Source organism: Lissotriton helveticus, chromosome 6 (genome assembly GCF_964261635.1).
Source record: "Lissotriton helveticus chromosome 6, aLisHel1.1, whole genome shotgun sequence".
Classification (NCBI taxonomy): domain Eukaryota; kingdom Metazoa; phylum Chordata; class Amphibia; order Caudata; family Salamandridae; genus Lissotriton; species Lissotriton helveticus.
The window spans coordinates 1,289,523,527-1,289,544,404 of record NC_136067.1 but is presented as its reverse complement, the minus strand read 5'-3'; the positions used below and the strand labels follow the sequence as shown (position 1 = coordinate 1,289,544,404).

At 44.3% G+C, this 20,878-nt stretch overlaps 1 protein-coding gene across 1 annotated transcript in view; it reads left to right on the top strand.

The window, feature by feature from the left end:
- The window catches only part of FBLN7 (fibulin 7), an 877,728-nt gene that overhangs the window by 522,595 nt on the left and 334,255 nt on the right, over nt 1-20,878 (top strand). The window contains exon 3 of the mRNA XM_078649036.1: nt 9,638-9,811. Within this exon, the coding sequence (XP_078505162.1) occupies nt 9,638-9,811 (174 nt within the window). The remainder of the gene's footprint in view (nt 1-9,637; nt 9,812-20,878) is intronic.

The following is a 20,878-nucleotide window of genomic DNA, read 5'->3' as shown; positions in this document are numbered from 1 at the left end:
AGGTAATAATTTTGCGAGAAAATTTAGTCCAAAAATTGAAGAGTTGAAACAAAGATTACCTTGTTTTAATTGTGGCGAAATTGGGCATTGGAGAGACGAGTGTCCAAAACCTCCTAAAAATTTAAAGAATCCATTATTAAATCCACAGATGCAGAATGATGTTGACCTGCAGCAACAGCTACAGATGCAACAGGGGTTAAACGAGTTAAACATTCAGCGACAGTTACAGCAACAGGTGAATAACCGTCAGAATCAATTGCCACAGCCACCATTTCCGAATTGTGGGGGAGTTCAAAAATATAATTCTGGTGTGGGATTTCAAGGAAATGAACAGGTAATAAAACCACAAAAGCAGCAAAGGGTGCAAATGCAAAATGCTTCACAACAATTTTTGTTAACAGAAAGCCAAGATAGTGATTCTGATGATTATTGCTGACGGTGCCCGAGAGAGGAGGAAGAGTGTGTTGTTGGAGCCCCTCTTGAGGTTGACCAGTCTGGTCCATTTGTAAATGGGAAAGTTAATGATGTAGACATCACTTTTCTAGTGGACACTGGTGCTACCCGTTCTACTGTTAGATCAGTGGAAATTGAAAACCTACCTCTCTCTGGGGATACCATCCAAGTTGTTGGAGTAAGCAATCAACAAATTAAAACTGATTTGACTGATCCAGTTCCAGTTGAAATTGGAAATTTCAAAGACAAACACAGGTTTGTGGTTTGTAACAGTAGTCCAGTGAATTTATTGGGCAGAGACATACTGTGCAAAATGAATTGTAGAATATATTGTTCTCCTGATGGGGTTGAGTTACAAACAATGGAGGAAGATGGTTTGTACAGAATGACAATGATGATGATGGAAACAGAAGAAACAAAATTGTTTCCTGCATTTGAAAAGAAAGATTTGCCTGAAGAGCTCAAGGAAACAGTGAAATCTGAAATATGGGATTTTACTGGGAATGAGATGGGTCTGATGAAAAATGTCGATCCAGTCAAAATTGCTTTGAAACAGGGAATAGAATTTCCTAACATTCCACAATACAAAATGAAAGCAGAAACAATTGAGGGTGTTATACCTGTGATTGAAAAATTTATCAAACAAGGTGTTTTAAGAGAAATGGAGAGTAGTCCTTGTAATTCACCGATTATGGGAATTAAAAAGTCAAATGGAACATATAGGATTGTACAAGATTTGAGAAAGGTTAATCAGATTGTTGTTCCATGTTGCCCTGTGGTTCCAAATCCAGCAGTTATTTTGTATCAAATTCCACATGATGCGGAATGCTACACTGTCATTGATCTTTGCAATGCATTCTTTACTGTTCCTTTACATCCAGACAGTCATGAAATCTTCGCTTTCAGATTCCAAGGTAGGACCCTCGGATGGTGTAGAATCCCTCAGGGCTACACAGAAAGTCCTTCAATATTTAATGAGTTGTTAAAAAGATCTTTGGAAAACCTAGATTTACCTGGTAGGTCTAAGTTGGTGCAGTATATCGACGATTTGTTGATAGCTGCTAAGACAAGAGAAAATTGTGTGACAGATACAATAATACTGTTGAATCATCTTGCAGATGAGGGACATAAAGTGTCTCCAGCAAAATTACAGTTTTGCAAACAAGAAGTGAAATATCTTGGTCACAGAATTGCAATGGGAAAAAGGCAAGTGACAGTTGAGAGAATTAAAATGATTCAAGCAATGCAACCTCCAAGAACACAGAGACAGGTCAGAATGTTCTTGGGAATGGTTGGTTACTGTCGACAATGGATAAGTGGATTTTCAGTAATTGCGAAACCATTACAGAGATTGACAAAAAATGATGTAAAGGATCCAATTATTCTCAATGAAGCTGAGATGGAATCCTTTGAGAACTTGAAAAGGAGTTTATGTCAAGCTCCTGCTTTGGGTATGCCGAATTATGAGAAAGATTTTGAACTGTATTGCAGTGAGAGAGAAGGATGTGCATTGTCTGTATTGATTCAGAGACATGGGAATCTAAAGAAACCTATTGCATACTTTTCTGCAGTTCTTGATCCTATTGCAAAGGCATTACCCGGTTGTTTGAAAGCAGTTGCAGCTACAAGTATCAGTCTGGAACAAAGTGAGGGAATCATTATGGGATTTCCTGTGAAGGTTTTTGTGCCTCATTCAGTTGAAATATTACTGACAAGAGGTAAAACTCAGCATTTGACAAGCAGCAGATTGACAAAATATGAGAAAATCATATTAGGAGCAGATAATGTTTCGATTTCAAGATGTTTAAATCTGAATCCTTCTACATTACTGCCTGATTCTGAAATTATCGATGATAATGAAATAGAACATGAGTGTTTGGATGTTATGGAATTTTGCACCAAACCAAGGCAGGACATTAAAGATGTACCTTTACCTGAATCAGATGTTGTCTACTTTGTGGATGGCTCCTGTCTGAGGACAGAGGGAGGTGTTTTAAAAGCATATTCTGTCTGTACAGTTGCAGATGTTGAAGAAACATCATGTCTTGAAGGAATTCGTTCAGCACAGGTGGCTGAATTGATTGCTTTGATTCGTGCATGTGAAATATCAAAAGATATAAGAGTTACCATCATTACTGATAGTCAGTATGGGTATGGAGTTGTGCATGATTATGGACAACTCTGGTCTCAGAGAGGCTATATGACATCAGCAGGGTCGCCAATTAAAAATGCAGTTTTCATTAAAAGATTAATTGAAGCAATACAGTTGCCGAAAGAAATCGCAATTGTAAAGTGTGCTGCGCACACTAAAGGACTGGATTATATCTCAAAAGGCAATGCCTATGCAGATGAAACAGCAAAGTACTGCGCAAGAAAAGGTTGTGCATACAATCGGGAAAAGAGTAAAGAATCTGATTCAAATTCATTAATGCTAACAACAGTTGTAGAAACATGGCATGAGATTAGAGATTTACAAAATGAAGCAGATGATGAGGAAAAGGATCTGTGGTTAAGATCAGATTGTAGACCACGTGATGAAGATGGAGTGTGGGTTTACAAAGATGGAAGAGTAGTCTTACCAAATTGCTTGATTGCTGACATGGCCAGATTATATCATGGTCCGGCTCATCTTGGAAGAGATTCTATGATCAGACTTTTCCGAGAGACTTGGTTCAATACTAAATTTAGAACAATTGCAGAATATTTTTGTCAAAGGTGTTTATCATGCCAACAAATGAATCCAAACAGAAAATCAGTGGTGGGGACAGGAGTAATTGGTCGAGAAGGTGGTCCTTTTACCAGGTTACAAATGGATTTCATTGAAATGCCCTTACACAATTGCTTAAAATATGTTCTTGTGATTGGTTGTTTATTTTCAAGATGGGTAGAAGCATTTCCTACACGACATTGTGATTCAATTACAGTAGCAAAACTGCTGCTCAGAGAAATTATCCCAAGGTACGGCTTTCCAGTCACTATTGAAAGTGATGGAGGAAGTCATTTTGATAACAAATTGATGAAATTAATATGTGAAGCTTTGAGCATTGAGCAGAAGATACACTGTGCATACAGACCAGAGGCATCTGGGGTAGTAGAACAGATTAATGGAACAATTAAAAACAGAATTGGAAAAATGTGTCTTGAAACAGGTATAAAGTGGACAGATGCTCTTCCACTTGTTCTAATGTCATTGAGAAGTACACCAGATAAAAAGACAGGTTTGAGTCCTCATGAAATTTTAATGGGAAGAGTTATGAGGCAAGCTTTTGTACCTGTAGGCAAACTGTTGAGCATAAATGACAGTGCTATTTTGGATTACTGTAAAAGGTTATCTGATATAGTGACTTCTGTATCTAATCAGGTGGGAACTGAAGCACAATCAAATGAAAAAGTTTTGACACATGATCTGAGGCCTGGTGATTGGGTCAGAACAAAAGTACATCGGAGAAGAAATTGTCTGGCTCCTAGGTGGCAGAAGCCTAGGCAAATAATTCTGATCACTACTAATGCAGTGAAATGCAAGAGATTGAAACGTTGGATTCATCCTAGTCATACTATTCCAGTACCAACTCCTGAGAGTTCTGATGTTGAAAGTGATACTACAGATGATTCTGATTCTGAAGTAGAAGGTGAAACAAATCCAGATTCTGAAGATCGACAGGAAGGTCGACATCTGGAACCTGTGCCAGTGAATGGAAAACTGACAAGAAAAGACTTGGAAATTATTGAAATAGATTCTGAAGGTGAAGAGAATCTGTTAAAAGGAGAGATAACTGAGGATTCAGTTAGTTCTGTTGGAAACAGAGAAGCGGAACAGAAAGAAGTTTCAGACCAGGAGAGTATCGAAAAGCAGAAGTCAAACTCTGGAGTAAGGAACGGAAATCCAAAATCTGGGAAGTTGAAGGTAATTGAAGAAGAAGACGAAGACGAATTACCAAGTACCAGTATTGGAAAACAAAGAGGTGTTCCTGAAGGAGTGAAACTGCCGAATAGAGAAGTTCCTGAGTCGATTGAAATTTCAGACTACGAAACTGAAGAAAGTGACGTGGATGGTGAAAGTGAAAGCAAAAGGAAAAGGGCTTGGAAGTCAGAATCAAATGCTTCTGAACCAAGAAAGAAATTTGTGAGAAAAGCAGACTACTGGCCTGGTGGAAGATTGAGAGTCAGGTTGATCAAGAAACCAAAAGAGCAAGTTGAAGAAATCAGTAGTCAAAGGAGTCCTGGAAAAGAAGTTGGAGTTGGAAGGAAAATTGAAGTAGTGTCGAGAAAAGGAAAAAGGATAATAAGACCAAACCAGAAATACAAGTCTCCTGAGTGGACTTATTTAGTAATTCCACCTGTCATTGACATTTATGATAGTAGTCAGGAAGAAGACGAAATCGAGGAAATTAGTGACAATGATTGAAGTACATAATTGTTAATTTGGCAAAAGGCTGAAGAAATCTTGTTAGCTGACACAAGGTCGAAGAAAAACTGTTTAGTTGAAAAAGAACTTATTTGTGACATAAGGTCGAAGAAATCTTGTTTAGGGTTTTAAAAAAAACAACAACAAAAAAACATTTAAAAGGGGGATATAAATTAAAAAATTAGTTTTTTTAAAAATAAATTTTTGTTTTTCTTTTGAGGCAAAACTAAATTAACCAAAAATGCCTTATGTTAAGGAGAGCACTTCAAGGTGTTCTGTTTTCAAAAGATGCTGTAAGATGACTCTGGTGTGTCTGCTCATTTTAATTCTGCTCTGGTTAATTTTAGCTGTGATTATCCCTTTAGAGATGAACAGAGAATTACACAAAGTTAACAAGACAAGTAAAGCTTCAGTTAGTCAAATTAAACATAGTGCATCTGCAAAAGTTATTAATCATCAACCTAGCATTCATCAGGATAAATCTATTAGTGATTTTTCCAGCAATACATTCACAAAGCTTTTGAGTGAATATGTCAAGGTAATGGACGCAAAGGATTGTTATGTGTGTGTAAAGTTACCTGCTTCTGTTTCTGAGGGAGTGACATACAATATGCTTCCTCTTACATATGGTGTAACATGCAGTGTGTTAGCTAGCTTATTTTATCAAACTGGACGCTTAGAATATTATTATTCAGATTTTGACGAGATTTTTGTGAATATAAAAATTGAGGGTGCTTTAAATAAGCATAAGAAAGCTAAACAGATGAGGGAATTTTTCCTTGTTACTAATGAACTCACTTATGAGTATGCTTACAAGAATAATCTAACCTGCAAATTAAGTGCTGAGGGAAAGAAATTTTTGAACCTGGTTGAAGAAAGGAGAGCAATTTATAAAAGAAATGAATTAGTCAAGCAGACTAAGTCCAGGTTCTGGCAGAAAGAGGATGAGAAGTTAAATGGCAAAATGCTTGAAAATGGTGCAATTCACATAGACAAACCAGTTAGTGGAAAGCTTTGCATTAGAAGAGATAATACACTTTTTGATAATTACTTTGTAGGTGCAAGTAACTGTGAAGATACTTACCAGATTTTGGGAGGTTGGGGATTCAAAGGTGGAAAAGATCCAATCTTTCCTGGGATTTATTTTGTTTGTGGTGACAAGGCCTACTACAACCTTCCAGACCATTGGTATGGAACTTGTTATGTGGGAATTGTTTTTCCTAAAGTGTTTCATGTTGACAGAGATTCAGAAGGATTGTTCAAAATTCAAAATTATGTAAATAGAGTCAAAAGAGAAACTTTCACAGAAGTTCTGGGAGACATTTTTCAAGCAGTGATACCTTTTGTTGGTATAACCCTAAATGCAGGGAGAATCAGAAAATTGTCCACAATTGTTGACAGATTATCAACAGACACAGCTGATGGATTCCAATTAGTGAATGTTGAGGTAATTGCAATCAGATCCATGGTGATTCAAGATCGCCTTGCTTTAGACATACTCCTAGCAAAAGAGGGAGGAGTCTGTGGCATTTTGCATGTGCAACATTGTTGCACATATATACCTGATGAAAGTAAGAACATTGAGATGTACATTAAGAACATTACACAAATGCATTCAGAGATAATTCCCTTAGAAGAAGATGATTTTACAGAAAAACTTTCAAAAAGATTTCAAGCAATTAAAAATTGGTTCCATGACATTGGAAGTTCAATTCTTGGCAAGATTTTGGCACCTTTGATTATAATAATATTCATTTTTATTTTGACAAAAATTGGTTGTTTACTGCATAAAAGAAAGAAGCAAATGAAAGAAAAGAGAAGGATTTATAAACTCAAAAAGGAAGAAGAAAGGGAGATTGAGTTACAAGAGTTACATAGAGAACGCTATGCCAATTCCGAGGATTTTGCAGACACAGGTTTTTAGGATTTTCTGACTCAAATGAATTTGAATCATTTTCTCGGAAGTTTAAATTACCAAATTTTGGGTGGTGGTGTGGTGATTTGTTAATCACCAGATGAGGGAGTTGATGGAGCGGGATAGAAAACAGAATTTTGTTTAAACTCGCAAAGTCACATTTCCATAACATGAATAATAAAATTAATGATTTGTGATGTGTTGTGCTAATTCAATCTAGATTAAACTTTACACATGGGGGGACTAACATATGTGCTCATAAACGTGCATAAGTGTTGCATCTTTTGTTCGTGCAAAATAATAAAATAATTTGTTGTTTTCGTTTTTGTCATTACTAACTGCAGCAAACCTAAAAGAGGCATGTGCTTATTTTTGTTTTCCTTGTCTATGTGGTGTCATTTCTACTATTCTAGGTGCACATAAGGTTTCATGGATTTCATGAAGACTGGTAAATATAAAATGCTGCTTTATTTGTTTGCAATTGCTAGGTAACATTAGACTAATTGGGAGGATTAATCATTTAGAAAACAAAGGGTGGTTACAGAATCAACATTTTTTCTTACATTAACACTTTTCTTGTGTTTGTTTTATACTAGAAAATTAAGTTGCCTGCTTTTGGGCCTAGTTTGCTCGAGTTTGCTAAAAGCTGAAATTTACTTCTACAAGAATCACGAGATGCCCATTTTGAAAAAGTGTTCACTAAAGCTGCATTCATTGAGTAAATCTGACGCGTTGTCATCATTTTGTCGGACGTGGCCAAGGTCAGAAACCGGTAGAAAAGAACAATTTGTCAGCTCTAACTTGGCACCCGCGGAAGTGTAATGTACGCAGCGAGAACAGTGATTTACAATTGTTGCAAATCAAGGAAGCTCCAGATCACGTTTGGAAAAGACAATGGTCCTAAAGAAATGTGACCTAATGGAAGTTTTGAAATGTGGGTGACATGTCACTTGTCACTCTTAGCCAATGGGACGTCGTCGTTTTTCAGAAAACTTTCCTTTACTTAGATTAGTTAGCATAGAAAGGTATAAAAAGTCATGCCCTTAGGGATGGGCTGGCTGCTGCTTTCTGACTTTCCGATGAGGGTGAAGTGCTACTGGACATTGCGTGGAGCACGTAAGAATCCTCAAAGAACTTTACTATATTTTCCTTTTATTTAACTTAGCTAGGGACTTAGGTTTTAGAAATGTTAAACTTTTAATTCTTACTCAAATTATGATTCTCTTGCTTAAAACTGTATTCTTCTCATGTATCTTTTCAAACATGCTTACTTTAATGCTAATAAAATTGCATTTATAAAACTATATTTTGAAATATCATAAATTAGTTAATAAAATCTTACTTTTGACAAACAAGCTGGTCTTGATTATTCAGAAGTGCAGGTTGCTATTAGCTAGATGCCATCGCCAAATGGTGGTCAATTAAATAATTAAAATTTATTCAAATTATATTTTTACTGTAGAATGTATATAGATGTATATAATTTGTAAATAAAGTATATTTAGGTTTAATCTGACCACCTGATTCAGTAGGCCCAAATATGTCATATTAGTAAATGGGTCCATGAGTTAGTGTAGAAATTTATTTTGTAGGTTATAGAGTTGGGTAGCGTTGCTTATGGCATATTTTCTATAGGCCGCTGGATCAATCACACGCTGCACTTTTCACTTTGAAGATACTATTTTTTCAACTTTTTGACGCGCGTAAGAACTGCTATACATGTAAATTTCTTTAACTATTTGTCATGCAGATAGCGCCGTGCTTCCATTAATCCCACATTCATCATTTTATTTCCACTTATTCGCTGACCTAATTTATTTTAACAATTCCTCGTTTGTACTGTAGATTTTGCTGTAAGATCCTAGAGTTATTCCTTTTCACATTTATACCGATGTCTGAGCGGGGTCCCCTACGATTTGGAACTCTCTCCCCAAGGATCTTCGCTGCAACCCCTCCTACCCTCTCTTCAAAAAAAGGCTCAAAGCACTTCTTCTCAACAAATATTAGGGCACCTAATGTCGCTGAGTCTGACACTGTTCACTCCTTCTCCCCTGTTATCCCCGCATCCCACCCCCTTTCCCAACTCTCACACCCCCTCTCCCCCTGTTCTACACTCCCTCTCTTTCTGAATCTCAACACTCCCAGTCCCCTTCTTGATCTCCTTGCCTCTTCTCCCCATTCACTCTTATATATGCTATGTTTTTTGTTTTTGATTTTATCATCCATGAATAATGCACATGGTTAAATTTGTCTTGTATATCAACCGTCTACTCATTTGAATGTGTTGTTTTTTTTATCCTCTATGATTAATGCACACAACTGACTTTACAATTTTATGAGTATTATCTTTTTCTTTGTAGGATTTTAAATATGGATTTCAATTTTTCTTTTTTGATGTATCAAATAATATACGTATATTTTTTATCCTCCATGATTAATGCACACAACAGACTTTTTCTTATATGTCTACCGACCTTGTAAAGCGCTCTGATACCCTTGGGTCCAGTAGCGCTATATAAAACCTTTTAAATAAATAAATAAATAAACAAATAAATTGGTCCTCGTCGCCAATTTGTAAAGTAAATGCTGAAGCAGTTGAAGTTAAGGGCCTTATTGAAGCTTGAATCGCCAACACAGCTGAGGTCAGGAGGAAAGCGGGGGGAGACGTCCTATCACTCAGGTCATCAGCTGGCGTATGTCAACATTCCAGAACTCTCAGCTGCTGACAGGGAGAGGGATGGTACAGGGAGAGGGAAGGGACATAAAGCAGTACAGTGTGGGGAATGCACATAGCGTTTGCATAACATTTATGAACAAAGCAAACAAGACTAACAACTCGCACAAATCATTCTTTTTCTTCACAGTGGTGAGCTGTCCCGCTTTGACGGCCCCTTCTGATGGCAAGAAGTTTGGCGGTAAATACACCGTGGATCATGATGTATATTTCACGTGCAACCCGGGCTTCCAGCTCATTGGTCCAAGCAGCAGAGTGTGCCAGCCCAACGGCAGCTGGACTGGGGATGCGCCACATTGTAAAGGTATGTGACAGGCTTATTATAGACACAATATATAGAGAAACGTGTTTGTGGTTTTGAACCTGCAGTGTCTTGTCTCGAACAATGCCAAATACCGGACTACAACGAGAAAAAACCACATATTTTTGTCCGTCCCACATTACAACAATCCACAATGTTTCTGAAAGTTTGAAGCACCTGTAAGAGACCTGAATAGCCTGGGAGGGTTCAATGTGCTTGTTGCCAAAAGTGAGAAGGAAGACGGATGTTGGAAAAAATAGAATGAGCACTCTTTAGAAGAATTATGGTAATCTTACATTACCTTCTTCATCACAGAAGTTGATGGAACAGAAAATCCTCCAATTTTTGGAAGAGATTGTATATTTGGAGTAGATTCCACCAGCGGATTTCCCCCACTATACTATACTATGGCGGAAAAAATCACCTGGAGGATTCTACTTTATATTTAGAATTTTTTTTTTTTTTATTGGTATACAAAAGAAGGTCGTACAAAAATATATATATACAGATATAGGTACACAGATGGCGGTCATATCTATTGTTCTCCCTCCACTGGAGAAGAAAAGAGAAAAGAAGAAAGAAGGGGGGGGGGGGTACGCACGTAGTTATCCTTGATTGTCCTTTATTGGGTCGTCCTCAGGAGCTCATCGAGCGGGTCCCACATGTGCAGCTTGGCTTTGTGTTCTTTCGAGAAGGTGCCTGTAATGTTGTCGGCTCCCCTCAGAAAGGTAATCCAGTTGATCCATGTTTTAAAACTTGCTTTGGCTGTGTTTTTCCAGTTCGTTAGGATCATTTTGAGGGCTGCTGTGAGAAGTAGGTCTAGGAGTTCTCTCTCTTCTTTACTTTTTAGGTTCGCTGTTAGGTGCTCAGTCGCCAGGCTGACGAAGCTGATCTCCAGCTGTGTTTTGAGCATATCGTTCAGGAAAGTGTTGATTTGTGCCCAGAACTTCCTGACTTTCACGCAGGTGAAGATAAGGTGTTCGAGGGTCCCTTCCTCTTTCAGACAGTTCCAGCATTTGTCTGAGTCTGCTACGCCGACCTTGTGGAGTTTGGATGGCGTCCAGTATGCGTTGTGGAGCAGCCAGTATTTTGTTTGCGCTAGTTGTGGGGTGATTTTGTTTGTTGTCGCTGAGCTCCACATTATCGCTCGCTCCGTTTCATTTAATTGCCTGCCCAGGCGCGTCTCCCATGTGTTGGTTGCTTTTTTGTTCTGCGCCATCTTGGATGGGCTGAGGAGTTTATAGATTTTTGCCGTTTGGTGACCTGCTGAGTTGATGAGCTGCAGATACTTGATGATCCCCGGCTCTCCTCCGCACAGGTTGGCCTTTGTTATTGCTGTCTTAATTTTTAGGAAGTTATAGAACTCTTGGTTCGGGAGGTCATGTAGCTGCTGTAGGTTCTGGAACGTCAGTGGTTTTTTCTTTGTTTCCATTTGACTGGGCGTGCTGATGCCTTCTCCAATCCACGTGTCATTGTGCAGTGTCGCCCCTTGGTAGGTCACTTTAGTGTTGAACCAGATGGATTCCCAAGCAGTGCCTTTCAGTTTCTGCGCCATGTGCCTGTCCACTTTCAGCAGGGCGTCTCTCGTGTGTTTTAGTATGGCGCTCGCTTTCAGTGGGTGCCGGTTCGCTGTTAGGAGTGCTATTGGCTTGAGTCCTCCTAGGATGTCTTGTTCGACCTCCAGCCATACTGGCATGTACGTTTGTGTGGCATCTACCCAGGCGATACCCTGTCTCGCCAGACATGCCGTCTGGTATGTCTTGAAGTTCGCCAGGTTAAGGCCTCCGAGGTCTCTTGACAGTCTTAGTTTTTGTAGGCTTATCCTTGGCTTCTTGTTTTTCCACAGGAAGATGTTTATGAGCTGGTCCAATTTTTTGTGAAATGTCTCTGTCATTGGGAGTGGTAGCATTGATAGCGTGTAGTTTATTACCGGTGTTATCATCATTTTGATCGTTTCAATGCGTCCCCACCAGCTGATGAACTTTGGTGACCATAACTCCAGTCTCTCCTTTATCTTCTTCAGCGTGAGGTCCTCGTTGTGTTGCAGCGTTGACGTGAGGTCTCTCCCAAAGTGGAGCCCTAGGTATTTCAGAGGTTTCGTCTGCCATGCTAGGCCGGAATCGCCTAGGACTTCTCTTGTGGTGTGGACATTCATTGGCTTACACTCCGATTTCTCCTTATTGAGTTTGTAGCCTGAGGCTTCTGCGTATTCACCTATTGTGGCCATCAGAGCTTTTATCGACGTGGAGGGGTTCGCTGTTGTGATTAGGATGTCGTCGGCGTATGCTGCTAGTTTGACGGTCTTCCTCTTGAGCTTTACGCCTGTTATCTCAGTGTTGTCCCTGATTCGGGCTAGCAGGGGCTCTAGAGCGAGCAGGAATAGTCCGGGGGAGAGAGGGCATCCTTGTCTGGTGCCTCTGCCCAGCGTGAGCGTTTCGGATGCGCTCCCATTTACCACTATTTTCGCCTTCGGTTTGTTGTAGAGGGCCATGACCATCGCCGTGTACTTCCTGCCTAGGCCAAAGGCTCCCAGACAGTTACCCAGGAAGGGCCACGAGACTCTGTCAAAAGCCTTCTCCGCATCCAGCGCTATCATGACTGCCTGCTCGTTGCTGCTTGCTGTGTGGTTGATCAGGTGGCACAGTAACCTTGTGTTGTCCTGCGACAGTCTGTTCTTTATATATCCCACTTGTGAGGGGTGGATGATGTTCGGCAGGATCCTGTTTAGTCTGTTGGCTAAGACTTTTGCGTAGATCTTGCAGTCGACGTTTATTAGCGATATTGGTCTGTAGTTCTGGGGATATTGTGGGTCTTTCCCCTCCTTGGGAATTATGGTGATGTTGGCCCCGCACATGGACTCCGTCATCCTCCCTTTCTGGATGCATGTGGAGTATGTTTGTGCCATCAGTGTCTTGATGTGTTCGCTGAAAGTTTTATAGAATGTCGCCGAGTAGCCATCTGGTTCTGGCGCCTTGTTCCGTTTCAGTTGGCTTATGGCAGTTCCAATCTCTTCCTCCGAGATGTCAGCTTCGAGCGACTCCCTTTCCGCCTCGTCTAGCTTCAGCAGATTGGTTTTACTGAGTAGGTCACGTCCTGCATCTTTGCTCAGGTTTTGATCCTCAGTGTACAGTTCTTGGTAGAATTGTCTGAAAACCTCTAGTATTCCTTTGTTCGTTGTTTGGGATTTGTTCGTGCGGTCAGTTATCGCTGCTATCGTGTGTTGCCTTTGTTTTGCCTTTAAGTAGGACGCCAGCTGTTTCCCTGCTTTGTTTGCTGCACATAGGTTGACTGACTTGAACTTCGTCAACCAGGAGCCCGCTCTTTCGCTTAGGATCCTGTTCAGCTCGTATTTCTTTTTTGTGAGCAAAGTGAGCGTGTTTTTGTCCGTTATGTTAGCACAGTGACCTCTCTCCAGTGCTGTTATTTCCTCCTCGAGCTCACGGAGTTTCTTGTTCCATCCTCTGTTCATCCTGGCCTTGATGTTTATCAAATTCCCCCTTATTGTCGCTTTGAGGGCATCCCATACGGTGTCTTTCCCTACCTTGCCATTGTCGTTGTGTTCGAGGTACTCTTTGATTGTAGCTTCAATTTCTTTGACGTTCTCTCTGTTCTGGAGGATGTCATCGTTCAGTCTCCACCTCCTCGTTGGGTTTTCATTGTGTTTCCCACTTAGAGTGAGTGTTATGTGAGCATGGTCTGAGACGGTGATTGTGGCTATCTCCGTGTCTTCTATGAGGTGCGTGTGTGTGTTGGACATCAGTATGTAGTCGATCCTGCTGTAGGAGTTATGTGGGTGTGAGTAGAAGGTGTATTCTCGCGCTGTCGGGTGTTGGAGCCTCCAAGGGTCTGCCAGTTGATGTTTGGTGCATAAGTCTTTCAGGGTGTTGTTGTTGTTGTTGGAGTTGTGACTTGGTCTGTTTGGGTGTCTGTCTGTTGCCTGGTCCATCGTCTTGTTCATATCCCCGGCTGTGATCAGGAGGTCCTCTTGGGGGAGATCTGATAGCTTGCTGTCCACTCCCAGCCAGAATTGCTTGTCTTCCGAGTTCGGACCATAGATATTGACCATGTGGATTGTGTCGCCTCCTCTCTGGACGCTTGCTATGAGCATGCGGCCATCTTCATCAGTGTCCACTGCTAGTGTTGTCATGTTGGCCTTCTTGCTCAGGATGGTTATTACTCCTCTTTTTTTCCCTTTTGCCGGTGAGCAGAGTACCTCCCCTATCCATCTGGCTTTGAGTAGTTTCGCCTCCTCTTTGGAGAGCTTGGTCTCTTGGAGCATGTACACATCTCCCTTTAGTTTGGACAAGTAGTCCAGGATTTTCCTGCGTTTGACTGGGTGGTTCAGTCCTTTAACATTCATGGACACTACCTTCAAATCAGTGGACAGGCCCGCTCTTGTTGGGTTTGTCATGGTGGTTTCGCTTCGTCGCTTGTGCTTTGCGTTCTGCGGCCCCCCCCGGGGTGCTGGATGGGAAAAAAGAATTAGGAAAAGTATAGGGTGCCTGTGGAGAAAGGCAAGATTCTAGGCCCTTTGTTCATGACGCAACCGGCGGCTCTGCCATGTACTGTCATATCCGCCGACTTCACTCCCCCCCCTGGCCCGACCCCCTCCCCCCCTCCCCCCTCCCCCCCGTCAGTAGTAAACCGGGTGTGCGACAGCAAGGGTCCTCACACTCCCCCCCCCCCCAAGTTCTTCCTGAGTCTTTTAGTCCTTAGCGTGTTAGCCAAAAAAAAACCCCGCCCCTCACGGTCAATTTCAAAAGAAAAGGATATGGTCAGCGGTTGCCCGCCCGTTCTTCCCGTGGCCACCGTGGCCTTGCTGAGGTAGGTATGGTTGTTCTTGCTGTTTGGTGGCTCACGGCATGTTCTGTATCCCGGTGGCTGTGGCCAATCTTGTTCTGTGGCCATCTGAGGTAGTATGTTGTTGTTGTGTGAGGTAGATTCCCTTTTTTGAGGTAGGTTGTTGTTAATGTCAGAGTTTCCTTGCATGGTTGCGCATGCTTGTTACTCCAGGCTATTGTTCGTAGCAGTCAAGAGTCTCGGTGGTTGCTGTTGCTCCTGTACATGGTTGTCTGCGACATGCGTGTTCCTTAAAAAGCACTCCTTCTTATTCACCTCCTTCGTGTGTTTCGTCAGAGGATGCCCTTCTCTTTGCCCCTGGGCTCGGCAGCTCCATCTCCTCTGGTTCCGGGTCTCGTAGGTATCGGTGCAGGTCGTTGGGGTCATTGAAGATTCTGCTTACGTGTCTGTCTGTCACTCTCATCCTGGACGGGCCTGCAAATGTAAAAGCAATGTTCTTTTTCCGCAATTGTTCCCTTTGGGCTAGGAAGCCTTTCCTCACCTCGACTGTTAGTTTGGAGAAGTCCTGGGTGATGGTTACTTTGCTCCCGTTTATCATCATCGGGCGGCCCTTCCTGGCTACCGCAAATATCGCCTCTGTTTGATTTTCTCTTAGTGGTCTGCATATTATGGGTCTGGGGGCGTTGCTGTTCATTTGCTTCCTGGCTGGTATGCGGTACGCTTTGGTGATCTCCAGCGGTTTGTCGAAAGTAAGTCCCGTTATTTTAGGTATTAGGGCCTCCAGCATGAGGGCACATGCTCCTGGTGTGTCTTCTTCCTCCTCGGGTACTCCCAAGAGTCTTATGTTCCCCTTGCGACTCCTGTCCTCCTGCTCCGCTACGGCCTTCTGTAGTGCCGTTGTTCTCTTTATCACAAGCCCCATGTCCTTATGTGTTATATTTGCGTTGTCTTCTAGCGCACCTATTCGCTTCTCTGCCTCGTCAATTCTTCCATTGGCTCTGCTTTGCTCGGCTCTGATTGCTATTAGCTCCATCTGGATGCTGTCTACTGTTTTTTTCGTGGCTTTTGCCAGCTCGTTCCCCTCCGTTATTTTCTTCAGGAGCATGTCCAGCGTTATGGTGCCATCCCCCTGATTGTTTCGTTCTTTGCCCGGTGAGGGCGGTGTCTCATTCTTGCTTTTCTTCAAGTCGTTGGCCCCTTGTTTCCCGTCCCTGCCTGCCATGGCTTCTGTTCCTCTTTTGGCCTGGTTGAGACTGAGCCTCCCTTCTGTTAGTGGCTGTCTTTTTGCGGCTTTGTCTCCTCTTTCTCCCTCATTGCCCCTCGAGGTGCAAATCGGCGTTATAGGGTCGTCTCTGAACCTGGGTGGCCACCTGACCACTCTGGTTTTAGTCCTAAGCTCCGCCAGCCTTCTGCGCTGTTCTCTGCTCTGGCCGTGTCCCCTCTACTGTTATTATGCTCCAGCTCTCGCCGCCGTCTGCTCAGGCTTGTTTGTCACAGCGTCAGTGGCCTTATCGATGGCTCTCTGCCTCCTCCCCTGTTGTGTACGTGCCTGGTGCGTGACTGATTGCCCCTCAGTTCCCTGCTTCGTTGGAGAAGTGCGGGCTTACCGCTCTGACCTGCTTGCACTGTGTTGTCGGCTCGCCTAATGCCAGGAGAATTTTCGCAGTGAGGTACTTTGGCTTATAGCAAGATGGCCGCCCCCGCTCACTCCCTCTCTACCAAGATGGCCACCTTGTTTTTGTCTTTTCTGCTGCCGTTGCAGCTGCGGCCTGGCCCCTCGATAGAATTGTGTGGCTGAGGCTGGTCGCCCCTTAGTTCTCCGCTGCGTCGGAAAGAGTGCAAGTTTGCCGCTCTGACCCACTCGCGCTGTGTTGTCGGGCCGTTTATCGCCGTTTGTCGCCGTAATGTACTTGTGGCTGTAGCAAGATGGCCGCCCCTGCTCCTTCCCCCTCTACCAAGATGGCCGCCTTGTTGTTGTTGTTGTCTTCCCTGCTACCGAAGCGGCTGTCGGCCCCTCTGCCGCGGTGTGTTACTGCCGCCTCGTCAGCATTCAGAATTGTGAGGGCGTGGGGGGAGCTGCCAGTTCGTTCCTTGCGCTGACCTGCGCGCGCTGCTCCGTTGAGCCGGTGCTCACTTGCGTGACTGATTGCTCCTCAGTTCTCTGCTGCGTTGGAGAAACGCGGGTTTACCGCTCTGACCCGCTTGCACTGTGTTGTCGGGTCGTGTAATGCCAGGAGAATTTTCCGCCGTGAGGTGCTTTGGCTCTAGCAAGATGGCCGCCCCCGCTCACTCCCTCTCTACCAAGATGGCCGCCTTTTTTTTGTCTTTTCTGCTGCTGTTGCAGCTGCGGCCTGGCCCCCCGATAGGATTGTGTGGCTGAGACTGGTCGCCTCTTGGTTCTCCGCTGCGTCGGAGAGAGTGCAAGTTTGCCGCTCTGACCCACTCGCGCTGTGTTGTCGGGCCGTTTATCGCCGTTTGTCGCCGTAATGTACTTGTGGCTTTAGCAAGATGGCCGCCCCTGCTCCTTCCCCCTCTACCAAGATGGCCGCCTTGTTGTTGTTGTTGTTTTCCCTGCTACCGAAGCGGCTGTCGGCCCCTCTGCCGCGGTATGTTACTGCCGCCTCGTCAGGATTCAGAATTGTAAGGGCGTGGGGGGGCTGCCAGTTCGTTCCTTGCGCCGACCTGCGCACGCTGCTCCGCTGAGCCGGTACTCACTTGCTCGGTCCCCGCACGCCGTGACTGCCTCTCTCTCCCTTCTTCCTGAGGCAGGGGGGGGGAGCGGGGGTGTTGGGCAGTCGGTGTTGCGCTCTAGGTGGATCGGCTCACCTGTCTTTGTGTGGCTCGCTGTCTTCCCGGTCTTCTGACTCAAGCCGCCATCTTGAGGTCGCTCCTCTTCCCCCCTGGTCGCTCACCTTCTCCCCCGCCGCCGCCTTATTCTTGGCTCTTTTTGGTCGCGGAGCCTCTCGTAGGGTGCCCGTTTGGTTCCCTCACACTTTTTCCGGGGTTTGGCTCAGTTTCTCTCCGTTGGGCTGTAGTGCGCGCCGCTCGTTTGAACTTGGGGTCGGGAGCTCCGGACTTAGGTCTCCTGCCTCCTTGCCATCCAAGCCACGCCCCCAGGAGGATTCTACTTTATAATGAGACTTTCCTCCAGATATTGGGGAATATGCGGCGCCCACTCTCTACATGAACCCTTTATGCTCAGATTTTCAGTGTTGTGGCCTACCTACCTATGGAGGCCGACTTACACATGTGTTTACATACTTTCCTATGAATAAGGCTTTGCAAATGCTTGCAGCAAGCAGGTTTGGAGTAGACTAAAAATAGGCCTGGGCACCAAAATACAAGTACCCCCCTGTAGTGAATCAGATAGTTAAAAAGGTGGCCCATCTATGTAATTTGGGATAGTTTTGAATGTGCAAAGAAATGCTGCATAAGTGCTTTGTAAGGTATGGATACCTGTATAGATCTAAGTTTCTGTCATGCAGGTTTTTTTTTAGTATCAGGGAAGTCAGTTATATAAAACGGCCCAGCAGACCATAAAACAGGAACACAAACAGCCCAAAAAACAGCCCACACACAGTGACCTTTCAGACCAGCCCGGATTGCCCTACGTGCAAGTCCAACACTGGCTACAAGGACGGAACATCTTGGATGTGTTTGGATGAAATGTTACATAGACTAAAAATTGGTGGTGTATACAATTTGCAAGAATTTCCTTTGCATTGTTATGCAAGGTTATGCAAGGTTTCAGGAAAAAAACACACATTCGGCCCTTTGCACGATATTGTAGTGCGAAATGCGACCTGGCATCAATTTTGAAGGTCAGAAACACATATCACACAAAAAAATAGCACAGAAACAGAAGCGCCGCTCACGTTGAGCAAGTCCACAGATAATTAGGACCCAGGCCACCGAACATCAGAACAACAATCTGTAAATATGCCATTCTATATCCAGCTGAGTTATACTTCATTCTGGTAGGAAAAGCATAATTTCTCCAGTATTAGGGGTGTCTTTCATAGATTCACATGCTTGAATATCCCCCGTCGTCGAAGTGGGAGTCCCACGGTACATAAAATAGCAGTATATATGCATGTATACATGAAAAATATAACTAATAAAAATATACATACATATAATGCAGTAAATTGTAAATTCCAAAAGTACCATAGAACACAATAGGCCCATTGAAAAGCCTAAGGGAGAACTCACTTTAGTAGCATATCAGAGTCATTATGTGTTGGATCACATTCCAGCCAATCAGGCTGTAGCCTCCTCTAGAACCTTCTCCTCAGAAGCCCAAGTCCTCAGATTTTCTACCGCACGTCGTGTGAAGGGAGTCTCCCTGAGCTCTGCTCAGTTTTTCTTCAACTTTACCTGTTTTTTCTTCAAGAAAATGTCTTCAAACAAGAAATCTCTGTTTAAAGCCTGCCCTTCATGTGGTAAACTGCGCCTTTTCCACGAGGATCCACACAGTAAATGCATTTACTGTCTCTACCCAGACCATGAGGTGAAAAACTGTAAGTACTGTCGTACTTTCCCTCCTAAGACTCTGAGAGATAGAGAGGCCCGTCTCCTTCTGTGGCTACAGAAGTTGAGAACTTCGGAGTCTGTGGTTTCTGATGTGGAGAGCCTGTCATCTTTTGCTTCAAAGTCCTCTCAGAAGCGTGGGTCTGAGACCGAGGCTCCTTCTCCTTTTCTCAAGAAGAGTAGACTGTTGGAGTCCTCTAGGATTGTCTCCCCACAGGATTCGCTTCAGGGCACGTCTACGGGACCTGGTTCTCTGACGTCTGCGCCCAAAGCCTTACCTACCAGTAAGAAATCTGGTTTTGGCTCGTCGACGGGCTCGTCGTCGCGCCCGCCGACGTCTTCAGCGTCGACGAAATCCATTTCTACCACCTCCACGTCGACGACGACATGTTCCATGTCCACCGGCGCTACGTCGACGACGACCACCTCGTCGACGGCGACCTCGAAGGTGAGACCCATCTCTTCAGTGGTGAAAATCTCGTCGACGACCGGCAAGGATAGACCGTCGACGACGAAGCCGTCGACGCATACACCGTCGACGAAAACCAAGCCTCCACTCAGCGCCCCGTCGACGACGAAGCCGTCGACGCATCCTTCGTCGGCGCATCCATCGTCGACGAAGACCAAGCCTCCACCCAGCACCCCGTCGACGGGCCCGTCGACGGTGCCCCCGTCGACGACGTCTCCGTCGGCCAGCATTACTCCGTCGACGGCCTCGTCGACGACTCTCATACCGTCGACGCCTTCGTCGTCGACGGCCAAAGCTCCACTCTCGTCGACGAACAAAGCCCCGCTCCCGTCGACGGGCTCGTCGACGGGCAAGGAATCCTCGTCGACGAAGAAAATCCCGTCCAAGTCGCCTCAGGGCGTTGCTGACGGTGCCGCATTTACGCCAACGGGCTCGTTGGCGTCGCACCAACCTCTACCGAAGACGGCTTCCATCTACACAGTGGTTACTGCTTCTTCTTTGCGGACCATACCACTCATCCAACTGAGTCCTGTGAGGAGTGGTGCTCGTCTTCCAGACAAATTATTCCAGTCTGGTGAGGAAGAATCCGGAAACGATTCGGAAGTGGAAGGATTATTTAAACAGGCAACAAGTCCTTCGGATTTGAACATTAAGTGCCAGGAATATAGTGACGAGGGTGAGGTGGTGGACAATGTCGAAGATGGGACTGACTTGTTTCCTGTTGATACGTCCGACCCGGGGCCTTCAGAGCCTGTTACCCAGATACCTCTGTCCTTGGTGATGAACCTTCAGCACATGCTGGATGATTATAACCGCAGGTTTCCTTCTTCTACTCCTGCTTCTCCAGCACCACTGCCTCCTCCGCAGCCTCAACCGCACCTTCCTCAGGCACCTACACCAGTTTCACCGGCTTCACCGGATGGTACTCGCCCTGACACTGGAGATGAGGATCCGGATCCTCACAACACAGATGACGACGACAATGACGCCGACATGGCTGAGTGGGACGATTATAGGGCTCAAACACCTTCCACTCCGCCCACCTCACCTCTACATTCGCCCCCAGTGGACATGGCACATTTCCACAATTTGATGATCCGGGCTACAAAACGGTTTCATCTCAAAGTCGAACAACAACAGCACGAAAGTGATTGCTTTCTATACGACTTTAAAGACATCTCACAGAGGCAATCCCACACTATTCCAATCGTGGAATATATTTGGAAGGAAGGCCTTAAATTGATGGAACGTCCCAATTCTGTTCCTGCGGT